Source organism: Acipenser ruthenus, chromosome 4 (genome assembly GCF_902713425.1).
Source record: "Acipenser ruthenus chromosome 4, fAciRut3.2 maternal haplotype, whole genome shotgun sequence".
Lineage (NCBI taxonomy): Eukaryota > Metazoa > Chordata > Actinopteri > Acipenseriformes > Acipenseridae > Acipenser > Acipenser ruthenus.
The window spans coordinates 22,723,161-22,736,273 of NC_081192.1; the positions used below are offsets into that span (position 1 = coordinate 22,723,161).

At 40.4% G+C, this 13,113-nt stretch overlaps 1 protein-coding gene across 9 annotated transcripts in view; it reads right to left on the bottom strand.

The window, feature by feature from the left end:
• The window catches only part of LOC117400196 (catenin delta-2-like), a 366,132-nt gene that overhangs the window by 187,025 nt on the left and 165,994 nt on the right, over positions 1–13,113 (bottom strand). For all 9 annotated transcript variants that reach the window (XM_059022195.1, XM_033999746.3, XM_059022197.1 and 6 more), the window contains one exon: positions 5,859–5,893. In XM_059022195.1, coding sequence (XP_058878178.1) covers positions 5,859–5,893 — 35 coding nt within the window. The remainder of the gene's footprint in view (positions 1–5,858; positions 5,894–13,113) is intronic.

Sequence of the window (13,113 nt, forward strand, 5' to 3'; positions counted from 1 at the left end):
GTCTACCAGATGTTAAGACCTTTTAATACTGTTTACATTTTACTTCTAACTACTAATCATTGTCATTTAAACCTTTGTGGTATTTAAAAAAAATACAATTAAAACTTTTTATATGAATGATTCATTTTCTGTTAATATTGTGGCAAAGCGCAGATCCCGCAGGTAGGGGTTTCTCACAGGCGAACACGGGACCTCTGAAGCATAGCGACGATACCGCTGTACAAAAGAACCGGCTCACTTGCAAGAGCTGGTATCGGGCTTATGTTTTCATATTTGATTGTGTCACCTACCAGCACTGACCCCTGACCTGAACAGCCTCTGGATAGACTGCTGTCGGATGTTCCACCACTCTTCCTGTGCAGCTGCAGCCAGCTGACGAAGGTTGGCTGGTCACAGTTGTCTCCTGCGGGTGGCACTGGTGATTTGGTCCCACAGATGTTCTATTGGACTCAGGTCAGGAGAAGAAGCTGGCCATGGCAAGACCTCGACATTGTTTTCTTGAAGTTCTGCAATTCTAATCCTAGCACTGTGTGCTTTTGCATTGTCCTGCTGGAAAATCGACACTTCCAGATTGGCTTGCAGGAACGGAAAAACTGTTGCCTCAAGGACTTCATCAATGTATCACTGAGCAGAAATGTTGCCCTCAAATCTGCACCAATGCTGTTTTTGTATTAAAGAGATTCCTCCTCACATCACCACACTTCCACCACCCCACCGGTTGGCTTGAACAACGCAACAGTCAGCATAACGCTCACCACAACGTCTTCACACACATCATCTTCCGTCAGGTCTGTCAAAGGCAAAATGGCATTCACCTGTGAATAAAACACTCCACCACTCTCTCTACCGCCACCTCAGATGTTCTCTGACTCAACTTCTCTCACAGACAGGCCGTCTTCAATCATGCCGATAGCAACCAGGCGATCTTCATTACTCAAACGGGGCATGGTCGTATCTTTTGACTGTCTTGCGTTAATTAAAATCTTTTCGAATGGCTATTTATACAGATTCTTAATCAACTCATTTTAGCAATTTTAACTCAACTCAAATACCAAACACTGAGCACCTGGCGCTTTTATGAAATCACATGACTTGAACTCAGTATTTTGTTATCCCAAGGAACACTACTACTGAAACAATCAACAAACCTATCTGCTCTCTATTTAAAGTGTAAATAACATTATGTATGTGCCCATATGAACACCGCCTAAGAGAACACTTCGCCTAAGGGAACACTCTTGTGGTGAAACTGATTTTTCCCTTTGTAAATGCTCCGGCTAAAGGAACAGGAATGTCGCTTAAAAGAACACCTTCTTGGCACTAATTGCGATTCTTTCACAATGGATACAGTACTGTTTTGTAAAAAGGGACACTGATTGGTAAAATCTTTCCAGACCCGCTGTCATATAATTGAATTGTTTTGTATTCTGATGTACACGAGTGCACCTCATCACTACAGAATGGAATGTAAGCAAACGGCAAAACGCACCGCTGTTTCTCTTGCTACACAAAGTTTGAAACTGTTCAAGCAAGGTGGTCATGTAGTCTGCTTAATTAAACCGCTTATTGATTAATAATCTCCCGATTCCTTTAATCATCTTAATTAGTCATTCTATTAACGCACATCGTGCGTTGATTAGGCGGCAGCAGCAGCTACGGACATTTATTTAGTCATGCATCCCTTTATTACTGATACATCTTATTCAATATTATTTCTTAGAATGTGTAAATAAATAATTTAAATGTTTCAGTTTACTAGTAGGAACACATCATTTGTCAACAAAATATATATATAAAAAAAACAGCACAGATTCCTGGAACAATTTATATAAAATACTGAAATCATAACATATATATAACATAATAATAATAATAATAATAATAATAATAATAATAATAATAATAATAATAATAATAATGCCAGGTTGTTCGCAAGCTGCACATTAATCACTTACAGTTTCGTGAAAGAAAATGTCCCATGCATTAAATGTTGCTATTTTAAACTCATCAGTTGGCTAACCCTGCCTTCTTTCATAGATTTACGTTGTTCTGTAAAAACTTTGCCATAAGAAGAAACACTTCTTTCAGCATCTACAGAATCGGTAACAACTGATCATGAGGATAACAAGCTGGCGGTCCAGAGATTCTTGGGCAGGACCATTTTTTATTTATTTTTTTTTGCTGGCGGGAAATAACCTGTGCGTTCAGTGTGCAGACTACAAGGAGAGAAAGGCAGTGCAACGTTAAACAACACACACATTCAAACAACCAGGAGCGCAAAGAAACCCGGACCAGTAAGGTACCTTATTACTAATTTGATTAAATAATGTTACTCTGTATTTCTTGATGTGCGTTAGTCTGAATTTGATAATCAGAGTCAATATGGAGGCTAGAGGCTAGTGGTTACCACTGTTCATTGCTGTTTGGGTATGAGCTACTCTCTCAAAGCTCCACTGTGCAAAGTTTTTTTTTTTTTTGTAATTTACTCCTTCGCAGGATACGATTTCTGAGCATCTATATTTAAATAAAATTACGAACATAACAAGGAGGTTAAATGACTTGCTCATGGTCACACAATGAGTCTGTGGCTGAGCCGGGATTTGAACTGGGGACCTCCTGGTTAGAAGCCGTTTTCTTTAACCACTGGACCAAACAGCCTCTTTGCGAGTTTACGAATTGAATTGAAAGCAAACTGATTTCCCACATCTCAGGGAGGACTCATGTAACAGCCAAATACTGCACCGCACTGGCATTCGAGGGAGGGGCTTCCGAGTGTTTCTTTTTTTTTTTTTCTTTGTAAGAAATGGTCCTATTCAGGCTTTGCGGTCTTCAAGAGAAGCTGACCAATAATTTCTGAGGGTGTTTTCACACTGAAGCTGGTAACTGGCATAATTTCTGTAGATTGTTAACCAGCATTAGATGATATGTGGACTAAACGACTTCCGTGTCAGTTTGCACAGTGCCGCAGTCCTTCCCATCCGCGGCGGGCGAGCACAATAGAATTCTACGCTGAACCTGACCTTGTTTAAAAGCCCAACGGTTGTGTCAGCAGAGAGCAGGAGAGATTTTAATTTTGTTTTAAATATGTTTCTGAAATCAGAGGGTAGTGGTGAGATGTATCTGTTGTGTCGAGTTTAAATATTGCATACTGTCTAGTCAGTTTTATAAGGCGATATTTAGTTTAATAAGTAGATGCCGCTGCTGCAAATACAGTATATTACATGCTGAGTGAGACTTGCGTGGTGATTTCTCAGATGGCTTTTGAATAGTGTTACTGCTACTGCTTGCCTCTGAGTTTTCTTTGTTCTGTTCTCTGACTAAATAAATACCACAGTATATTTGCCAATTTTTCTTTAATTCTTAGATTGTTGAGTGATTTAAATGCTGTTTCAGTTGTACGTTGACATTTTTACCTGCAGAAACACTGTTTAGATAATTGTTACTATTAAGTCGTAGTAATATTAACTGAACAGGTAAGTAAGTTGGTCTATGATGTCATAGCCATGCAGTAAGACAATTATTACAGCACGGTCATGTGATCTTGTTCAGCCAATCACAGCACTTAATTTAACCAAGCCATTTTATAAGATGGAGTTAGCCACCAGACACAATATGAATCAATAAATAAATAAATACATATGTATTACTTGTCATGAGTAGGGTCCTATGTTTTACGTTACCTGTTTTTTTAAATTGTAATTCAACTGCTATCCCCTAGATGTCCCTGCAGCCACTCCAGTTATAATAATCAAATTCACAATTAAGAAATCAACACATTACGCTTTGACTAATTAGAAAAATAAAAGCTAATTATGATGAGTATAAATGATAATTGAATAAATGGATGCATTAAAAGGAAAATCAAGAGACCTAAACATGGAGTCAAAGACATCGCAATCAAAAGGCATTTCATTGAGTGAACGCAGGCAACAATATCCACCTGGTGTTCTATACACTGATGGGTATCATTTATTTTGCACAACTTTCAATTTATCTTTGGACCACACTCGAAAGTCAACAATAGACCGACATTTATCATCAGAAAAACACAGAAAATGAAAGGCTGAGATTGACAGCTGTGAGACGGCATCCTCCAGTAAATAATGTAAGGGGAACGAAAATTATGAATGGCAACGAGATGTTGTTTTCGATTTGACAGAGGCATTTGTTTCTGCTAATATTCTCCTGGAAAAAACTGATAATCCCAAACTACGTGCATTTCTGAACAAACATGTAATAAATGCGGGAGCAATTCCTACAGCAGGTCAACTGAGAAGGGAATATCTACCCCAAATTGCTGAGTTGTGTGTTGTGTGTGTGTGTTGTGTGTGTGGTGTGTGTGTGTGTGTTGTGTGTGTGGGTGTGGGGTGTGTGTGTGTGGTGTGTGTTGTGTGTGAGGTGTGTGTGTGTGGTGTGTGTGTGTGTTTGTGTTGTGTGGTGTGTGTGTGTGTGTGTTGTGTGTGTGTGTTGTGTGGTGTGTTTGTGTGTGTTTGTGTTGTGTGGTGTGTGTGGTGTGTGTGTGTTTGTGTTGTGTGGTGTGTGTGTGTTGTGTGTGTGTGTTGTGTGTGTGTATATAACTCGTCTCGACACGTAAGCGAGGGAGGATGTGCCCCCCCTTGCACCAACCTGTGTGTGTTGTGTGTGTGTGTGTGTGTGTGTGTGTGTGTGGTGTGTGTGTGTGGGGTGTGTGGTGTGTGTTGTGTGTGTTGTGTGTGGTGTGTGTTGTGTGTGTGTGTTGTGTGGTGTGTTTGTGTGTGTTTGTGTTGTGTGGTGTGTGTGTGTGTGGGGGGGGGTGTGTGTGTGGTGTGTGTTGTGTGTGGTGTGTGTGTGTGGGGTGTGTGGTGTGTGTTGTGTGTGTTGTGTGTGTTGTGTTGTGTGTGTGGTGTGTGTGTGTGTTTGTGTTGTGTGGTGTGTGTGTGTGTGTGTGTGTTGTGTGTGTTGTGTGTGTGTGGGGGTGTGTGTGTGTGTGGTGTGTGTGGTGTGTGTTGTGTGTGTGTGTGGGGGGTGTGTGTGTGTGGTGTGTGTTGTGTGTGGTGTGTGTGTGTGGGGTGTGTGGTGTGTGTTGTGTGTGTTGTGTGTGGTGTGTGTTGTGTGTGTGTGTTGTGTGGTGTGTTTGTGTGTGTTTGTGTTGTGTGGTGTGTGTGTGTGGGGGGGGGGTGTGTGTGTGGTGTGTGTTGTGTGTGGTGTGTGTGTGTGGGGTGTGTGGTGTGTGTTGTGTGTGTTGTGTGTGGTGTGTGTTGTGTGGTGTGTTTGTGTGTGTTTGTGTTGTGTGGTGTGTGTGGTGTGTGTGGTGTGTGTGTGTTTGTGTTGTGTGGTGTGTGTGTGTTGTGTGTGTGTGTTGTGTGTGTGTATATAACTCGTCTCGACACGTAAGCGAGGGAGGATGTGCCCCCCCTTGCACCAACCTGCGGACGCCCATGTATGCACTGTATTATACAGATTTAATTGGTTTTCTATGCAGCCATACTTGTTCACATTATGGATACACTTGCAAGCTAGTGCATGTGTGATGCAAAGGAGTACATACTGTATGGCAATATGAAAATGTAATAACCTTTACATATGTCTGTATATAGCGAAAAGATGCCCCTGGGATCTCATTTACAGGAATGCCGTAAATACGTATTTGAAATTCAACTTACATATTAGTGTATCCATATTTTTCTTAAAAGGTATAAATGATCATCTAATAATAATAATAACAACAACAACAACAACAACAACAACAACATATATTTGGCGAAGTGTGAAAAATGTGCTACTATGTTATGTATTACTATGCCTTAGTTAGTTAACAGGAATCATACAGCATTTCTGTACAAGTTTCAAACTTAATTTAAATAATTCAGAAAGGTTACCTTGGGTGTTCCATCGAAATGGCTCTTCTGTTGAACTGCAAAAAAAGAAACAACAAATATTAGAAAACATACAATCATACTGTAATGATCTCTCACATACTCACAACCTTTTAAAAGAAAAAAGAAAGAAAAAAATTCAGTAATATTTCTTTAAATACTATAACTTGGGAGGGACTGTAAATGTGGCAGACATCGCTGCTTATATACAATTCCTATTATAAAAATAAGCCCCCTTTATTACCATCAAGTGTTAACATTGCACAAACGTGAGGGAGATCAATGACAATAGCTATTTTGTCTGGCGCTCAACGTATACAAGTAATAATCAAGGATTATCTGGAAATTAAACTTGTATAAAATATTGAATTCTATTTTTTATCTAATCGATTTGGTAAGAAATTGTCTGCTGGGATAAGATATTACAGGCTGAATGTTATTATGAACCTAAAAGGTCATTTACCACCCTTAGCCAAGTGGCAGCTGCTAAATCAAATGAGCAGTTCCCATCGATTTTTCTCAATGGAGTAGCTGAAGATTCACATTGTGGGCCTGTCTGTTTACACTAAAGGGTGACGAATTGCCAGAGAAAACCAAACTCCACGTGTTAATAGGAGTCATTTAAACATGAACGCCCATTAATCTCACATTCTCCACTGAACAATACCAGGACAGTATGTTTGCAAAGCGATGTGAAAAGAACAATAGGGTATTTTTGTAAGTTATGACTGAGTATTTTATTAGATTGAGGAAATGAACCGAGTTGTTCGAATAACAATGATAAGCTGCATATTTATTTATAGCATCTCTCCTTTTTTTTTTTTTTTTTTTTTTACAATGAGGGCTTGTATTGAGGAAACAATACACTGATTCTGCACTCCAAAACTGAAAACCTTTAAAAAGAGTAATGGTTTTCACAGGCTGTGACTGGTGTAAACAGAAAATAGCAAATGTAGATGAATCCCTATGCCTATCCCTGCTAAGTACAAAACAACAATCACACAGCAACAAGAATCCTCATGGGTATACAGTACTTCTGCTGTGCGTTGTCTGTACACCTTAACCTAGGTTAACAAAACAGACCTTGAACTATGTTTTGTTTCTTGTTTGGTGTGCTGTTACTGCATAGAGATTAGAACATTTCCATAAGCAGCAGCCCTACATGCTTATAGTAATTCTAAAAGAAACTTAGAACATTTTTTGACAAATTAGGAAATACCTCAGTGTGTAGAATAAAACATTTCACCAACCTAAAAGAAGGAACAGTACATTTTGTGTTGTCTTTTAATATGATCAGCTTAATTTATATAGTTAGAGGACTTTTTTCAGATGTGGATGTCTTATCAGTTGAAATATATACTTTTTTTTTTACTTCATACTTCCACTTCTCAGCTGAAAGCAATTTATTATCTCAAAAGTTACCAGTGTACTTTATATTCACATAAAGCACATCCTATTAACGTTCACAAAAATAAAAGAACTATTAACATATTTATTGCAACCATGAATTTCAGATATTATTCTTTTCCAAAACTCTGCCATTTCAAAAGGTCAGATAGAGAGCAATGTAACAGAACACACTTCAACAGCACTTTAGGTTTTATAAAGCACCCACCTTTCACATTCCCAGAGGTGCGCTACAAATACATTTGAAAACAATGGCTTATTTTTTTATGCTGTGGCAAGTTCAAGCAAGAGTGGTTAACATGTAGAAAACAGAAAGTACTGATTAGAGGAGAAACCTCAAAATGGAGCGAGGTAACCAGTGGTGTACCACAGGGATCAGTATTAGGTCCTCTGTTATTCCTAATCTACATTAATGATTTAGATTCTGGTATAGTAAGCAAACTTGTTAAATTTGCAGACGACACAAAAATAGGAGGAGTGGCAAACACTGTTGCAGCAGCAAAGGTCATTCAAAATGATCTAGACAGCATTCAGAACTGGGCAGACACATGGCAAATGACATTTAATAGAGAAAACTGTAAACTGTAGATGTCAGGACTGCCCAGTCCCTGACCACATTCCGGCGCCTCCTTAAGACTCACCTCTTCAAACAGCACCTGTAGAACTCCTCTGCTGTATCCTGGGACACTATCACCCTTCATTTAAATATGCTTTATTTTGCTCTTATCCGCCCCCTATTTTACTGCATTTAATCCTGTACCTCAGAATATTGTAATCTGCCAAGTGTTTAATCTGTAGTATTTTGTACTTAATCATATCCTGATGTAACTTTCACTATTATCTGCTGTATTATTGAATTGTGGTTTGTCACACTTGAGAATTATTGTATTTCTTGTTCTTATTGTATGACTTATATTGTAACACTTGAATGTATTTGTATTTGCTTGCGATTGTAAGTCGCCCTGGATAAGGGCGTCTGCTAAGAAATAAATAATAATAATAATAATAAAGTATTGCACGCAGGCAATACAAATGTGCATTATAAATATCATATGGGAGATAGTGAAATTGAAGAAGGGAACTATGAAAAAGACCTAGGAGTTTATGATGACTCAGAAATGTCTTCATTTAGACAATGTGGGGAAGCTATAAGAAAGGCCAACATGATGCTTGGATATATTGTGAGAAGTGTTGAATTTAAATCAAGGGAAGTAATGTTAAAACTTTACAATGCATTAGTAAGACCTCACCTAGAATATTGTGTTCAGTTCTGGTCACCTCGTTACAAAAAGGATATTGCTGCTCTAGAAAGAGTGCAAAGAAGAGGAACCAGAATTATCCTGGGTTTAAAAGGCATGTCGTATGCAGACAGGCTAAAATAATTGAATCTATTCAGTCTTAAAAGGTATAGACAATGTAGACCCAAGGGACTTTTTCGAAAGAAACAAGGACCAGGGGTCACAAATGGAGATTGGATAAAGGGGCATTCAGAACAGAAAATAGGAGGCACTTTTTTACACAGAGAATTGTGAGGTTCTGGAACCAACTCCCCAGTAATGTTGTTGAAGCTGATACCCTGGGATCCTTCAAGAAGCTGCTTGGTGAGATTCTGGGATCAATAAGCTACTAACAACCAAACGAGCAAGATGGGCTGAATGGCCTCCTCTCGTTTGTAAACTTTCTTATGTTCTTATGTTCTTAAGAAAGTGGCCTCGCTAATAGACATAGTTGCAATGAGCTGCAGCATAACAGCTGAAAGCACAAAAGCGAAGAGATGAGCTGTTAGCAAGAGAAAAGGGTAGAAAGGCTTGAAGACTACAGCTTGACACATTGAGGTGAATTAAGACAGAATGATAGTCCCTAGCCATAACATGCACAGCATTATAGGGAAAATAAACCCTTTGTGTCCCCGGGAAGCCAGAGAAGAATAATTATGATGCGTGTAGGAATTCAGGCATTGTAGCAATTGTGCAGATGGTGGCTTTATACAGTCCAGCAAATAGATCATTACAGTCGTCAAGCAGTGAGGTCCCAGAGGTGTGTGTCAAAGTCCCAGCAGAGCATCATAAGCAATTATTTATTACAATGATGGACAACTGGACAGCTGGTTTTCTGGAATAGGGGAACCGAATCTCATATGGAGAAATAGATTAACTGGTACAGTTTATTATTATTATTATTATTATTAGGGTAGTCTATTGTAGATTTACTACCAGTATTTTGAAAATGCACTGAACTAAACATTTTGATTGGATAATTTTGATATCATTAACCAAAAGTGCTGGATTTTAGGTTACTTCGTAGACTACCACAAAGATCTCAATTGCTGAAGCTATGAGGCTCCAGCCCACTGAGCTCGCAGCCACTCACAATCTCTTCCAAAGAGCAGTAAGCGGGCGAGACATTCTAAGCAGTCTACGGACATCTCTGAACTGAAGAGCCAGATGGCTCAGGTTCTGGAGTACTTGGTCAGGCAGCAGGCTCTTCCCCCTGCTCCTGTCCAGCTCTGCCTCCAGCATCTTCCCTGGAACTGACCCCGCCCTCACCGGCGGTCGCCCCGGACGTCTCAGAGCGAGATGAGGCGATGAGCAAGGAGGAACAGGACACAATTTTGATCGCGGCTTTTATTATTATTATTATTATTTGTTTATTCAGCAGACGCCTTTATCCAAGGCGACTTACAGAGACTAGGGTGTGTGAACTATGCATCAGCTGCAGAGTCACTTACAATTACGTCTCACCCGAAAGACGGAGCACAAGGAGGTTAAGCGACTTGCTCAGGGTCACACAATGAGTCAGTGGCAGAGGTGGGATTTGAACCAGGGACCTCCTGGTTACAAGGCTGTTTCTTTAACCACTGGACCACACAGCCTCCTACATGGCTTCCTAGGATGGGGACTCCTTCGCACAGCAAGAGACAGAGGTTCAAGAGCTAACCCAGGAGATGGTCCCCAGCTCTGAGGTTACCTCAGAAGCTGGCACTACCCCCCCCCCCCCCCGCCCCCCAAGCTCGGTTCAGGCGCTTATGGAGTAAGCCTCCAACTTCCTCCAGGTTCCCTAGAAGGAAGTGCCTGATTCGACCCCCAGCCGTTCTCGATGTTCCCAGACTTTCTGGAGGAGATACAGTCTTCTTGGCACCAACCGGCCTCGGCGCCAAGTGTCTCCAAACACGCAGCCCCGCTGGCTTCCTTGGAAGGTGCGGGGGAGCTGGGTCTAGCGGAATTCCTGCCAGTGGATTCTACCATCACAACCCTGGTGTGAGCCCCTCCAGTAGGAGGTTTGTCTAAGAACCCTGCCTGTCCTAATGGCCTATGCAGGATAACAGAAGGACCGAGGCTGTGTGGCACCGAGGACACCTAAGCACGAGGCACTGAGAGCACAGAGGGCGCTGTGCACCAGGGGTGTAAGCACTGAGGTTACTGGGCCGGGTGTCTAGTCTGGACCGCGTGCAGTCACACGACCGGGGCAGCACGTAGCTTGCAGTGGTGTGGAGCACTGCCTACAGACAGTACCAGTCTGGACCGCGTGCAGTCACACAACCAGTGCAGCATGTAGCTTACAGCAGCGTGGAGCACAACCTACAGACAGTATACACAGAAAAGAAAGAGAGAGATTTTACCGAGGTGGGTGGGTCAATGTATGCGTGTACAGTCTACTCTGCAGTGGGCTGGAATCAGACCCAGTGGAGGAAGCACACTCACACAGCAGAAGCTGAAGGGTAGTTTTTTAGGCCACACACACCAAGTGGGCTGGCAAAGTCAGCCCAGCAAAAACAGAGGAAAAAAAACACACAGACAGCAGATACTGTAGGGTTAGAATAAGCAGACTCCAGTTGCCAAGCGATGTAGGCTGTTGAAAGAAAGATTTTTTTAAATGGAGCATTTCTAGCTCAGTCCTCAGAAGCAGAGTTTCCGATTCCAGGGAAGTGGCAAGCCGACTTCCAACAATAAATTGCAGGGGAACTGACTGAAAACTTGTAGTAAGAGCTCTTTCACAAAGACTCAATCACGCAACTGGAGAGGTTAGTTATACCTACCTGATTGTGAGAAGCAAAATAGAATGTGATCACCGCGGAGTGACTACATGTTCCCTCGGTAGGCGGGACCGAGGACATCACTCCCCGGAGGGGCCTACTTGCAGCTCTGACATAAAATGCTCAGTAAATACCTGACCTGTGGCAGGTATATCCAAAAGGTATGGTTGTTGGTCGTCTTCGAATTGAAAGGGAAATTATATATTTCAAGGATGTTATTTTTACAGTAAATGTTCTGCATTCAAACTATCCATACCATTTTGTGTCTTCCAAATTACATCCAACGATTTCATAGTGACTCACACACTGCTATTTAACCACTAATTGCAGAGGATCAAGCAAGACCATCTGTTGGTATACTCCACCCCTCTCACTTGCTAGTCGTATTCACTCTGTCAAAATCAATATGCTCCTCAAACATTATAATTAAATCATAAGTGGAACTCGGAGTCAGTATGCATTGTAGGACACATTACTATGTTAAACTGTCACCTTAAAAACAAAAACAACAAAAATACACAAATAGCAGAGACCTTGCATTTTTAAATAAATAACTTCATTTGCTATATTGCCATTATCCGCTCAATAATGTATGCTAAATAATGTTCAAGCAAGTTTCTTCACTGTTGGATAACGGTTCTCTAGAAATATATAAAAATGTAATTGTATGACCACCTCCACTATATTCCTATCGACTGGTATATGCATCCAGCTCAAAGAGAAAATTGCTCAATTGTGAGTACATTCCCACAAAATAAAAGTTGAAGAGGATAAAGGTCTATTGTAAAGCATATAATTTTAAGGTTATTTTTCAGCACAATGCTCTAGACCTTTCTAAACGATTCTTGAAAGACTTTGAACGTTTCCACAAGTAATAAGCAAGTTGAGACTCCAAGTGGGCTTGTTAGACTGCTATTAAAACGGCAGTTCTTACCTCTATTGATACATTTTAATGGTATTACAGAAGGGCACAGCAGATAAACAGCAGTCATTACTCCCAATAACCTGTTCTAATGCCTTGTCATCAAGCTTTACTATAGTGTATATTTTAATAAATACTGGCCTAGTTGTGTATAGATACACAAATGAACATAAGCAGACTATTACTGTACAAGCTGTGGTAATGTTACTCTGGATCTGTAGCAGTGGGACCTCTTTAAATTACAATAACAATCCTATGTAGATGTCACCAAAGTCATGCTACAAAAGAGTGATGTATTTTTTTTATACGTATTAAATATAGGAGTGTAATACACATGGTCAAGTAACTAAACCATTATGGTTTTACGTAAATATGTTCAAACTGGGCACATTTACGTAAAAAGGGTTCTTCTTACCTATAAGAGTCCTTAGCCAAGTTGACGCTGCATCTAGGGGTGCAGTAATACTTTAGCTAAAAAACAAACTAACATTTAACTAACTTTCAAAAGAAAAACAATGTCACATTACCACAGGATGTACACATACCTGATTCCCAAAGAAAGAATATATATATATATATATATATATATATACACACTACATTGGTGTGACTGTAGGCAACCTCCATGTACCCCCTACACACACACACACACACACACACACACACACACACACACACACACACACACACACAAACACACTAAATGCACAGAAATACCTTCTGTTTCAGATGTTCCCCTAGCTTCTGAGTAACAAAAAAGGCAGTGAAGTGGCATTCCCATTGAAAATGTTCTGTCATACCCCAGATTTCTTGCTGCTTTGTTTGTTCTTTCTTTCTTGTTTGTAGATAAAAATAAGTATAAAGAAGCTGAGGGACCCAGAGTAGTTTTTGAAGGA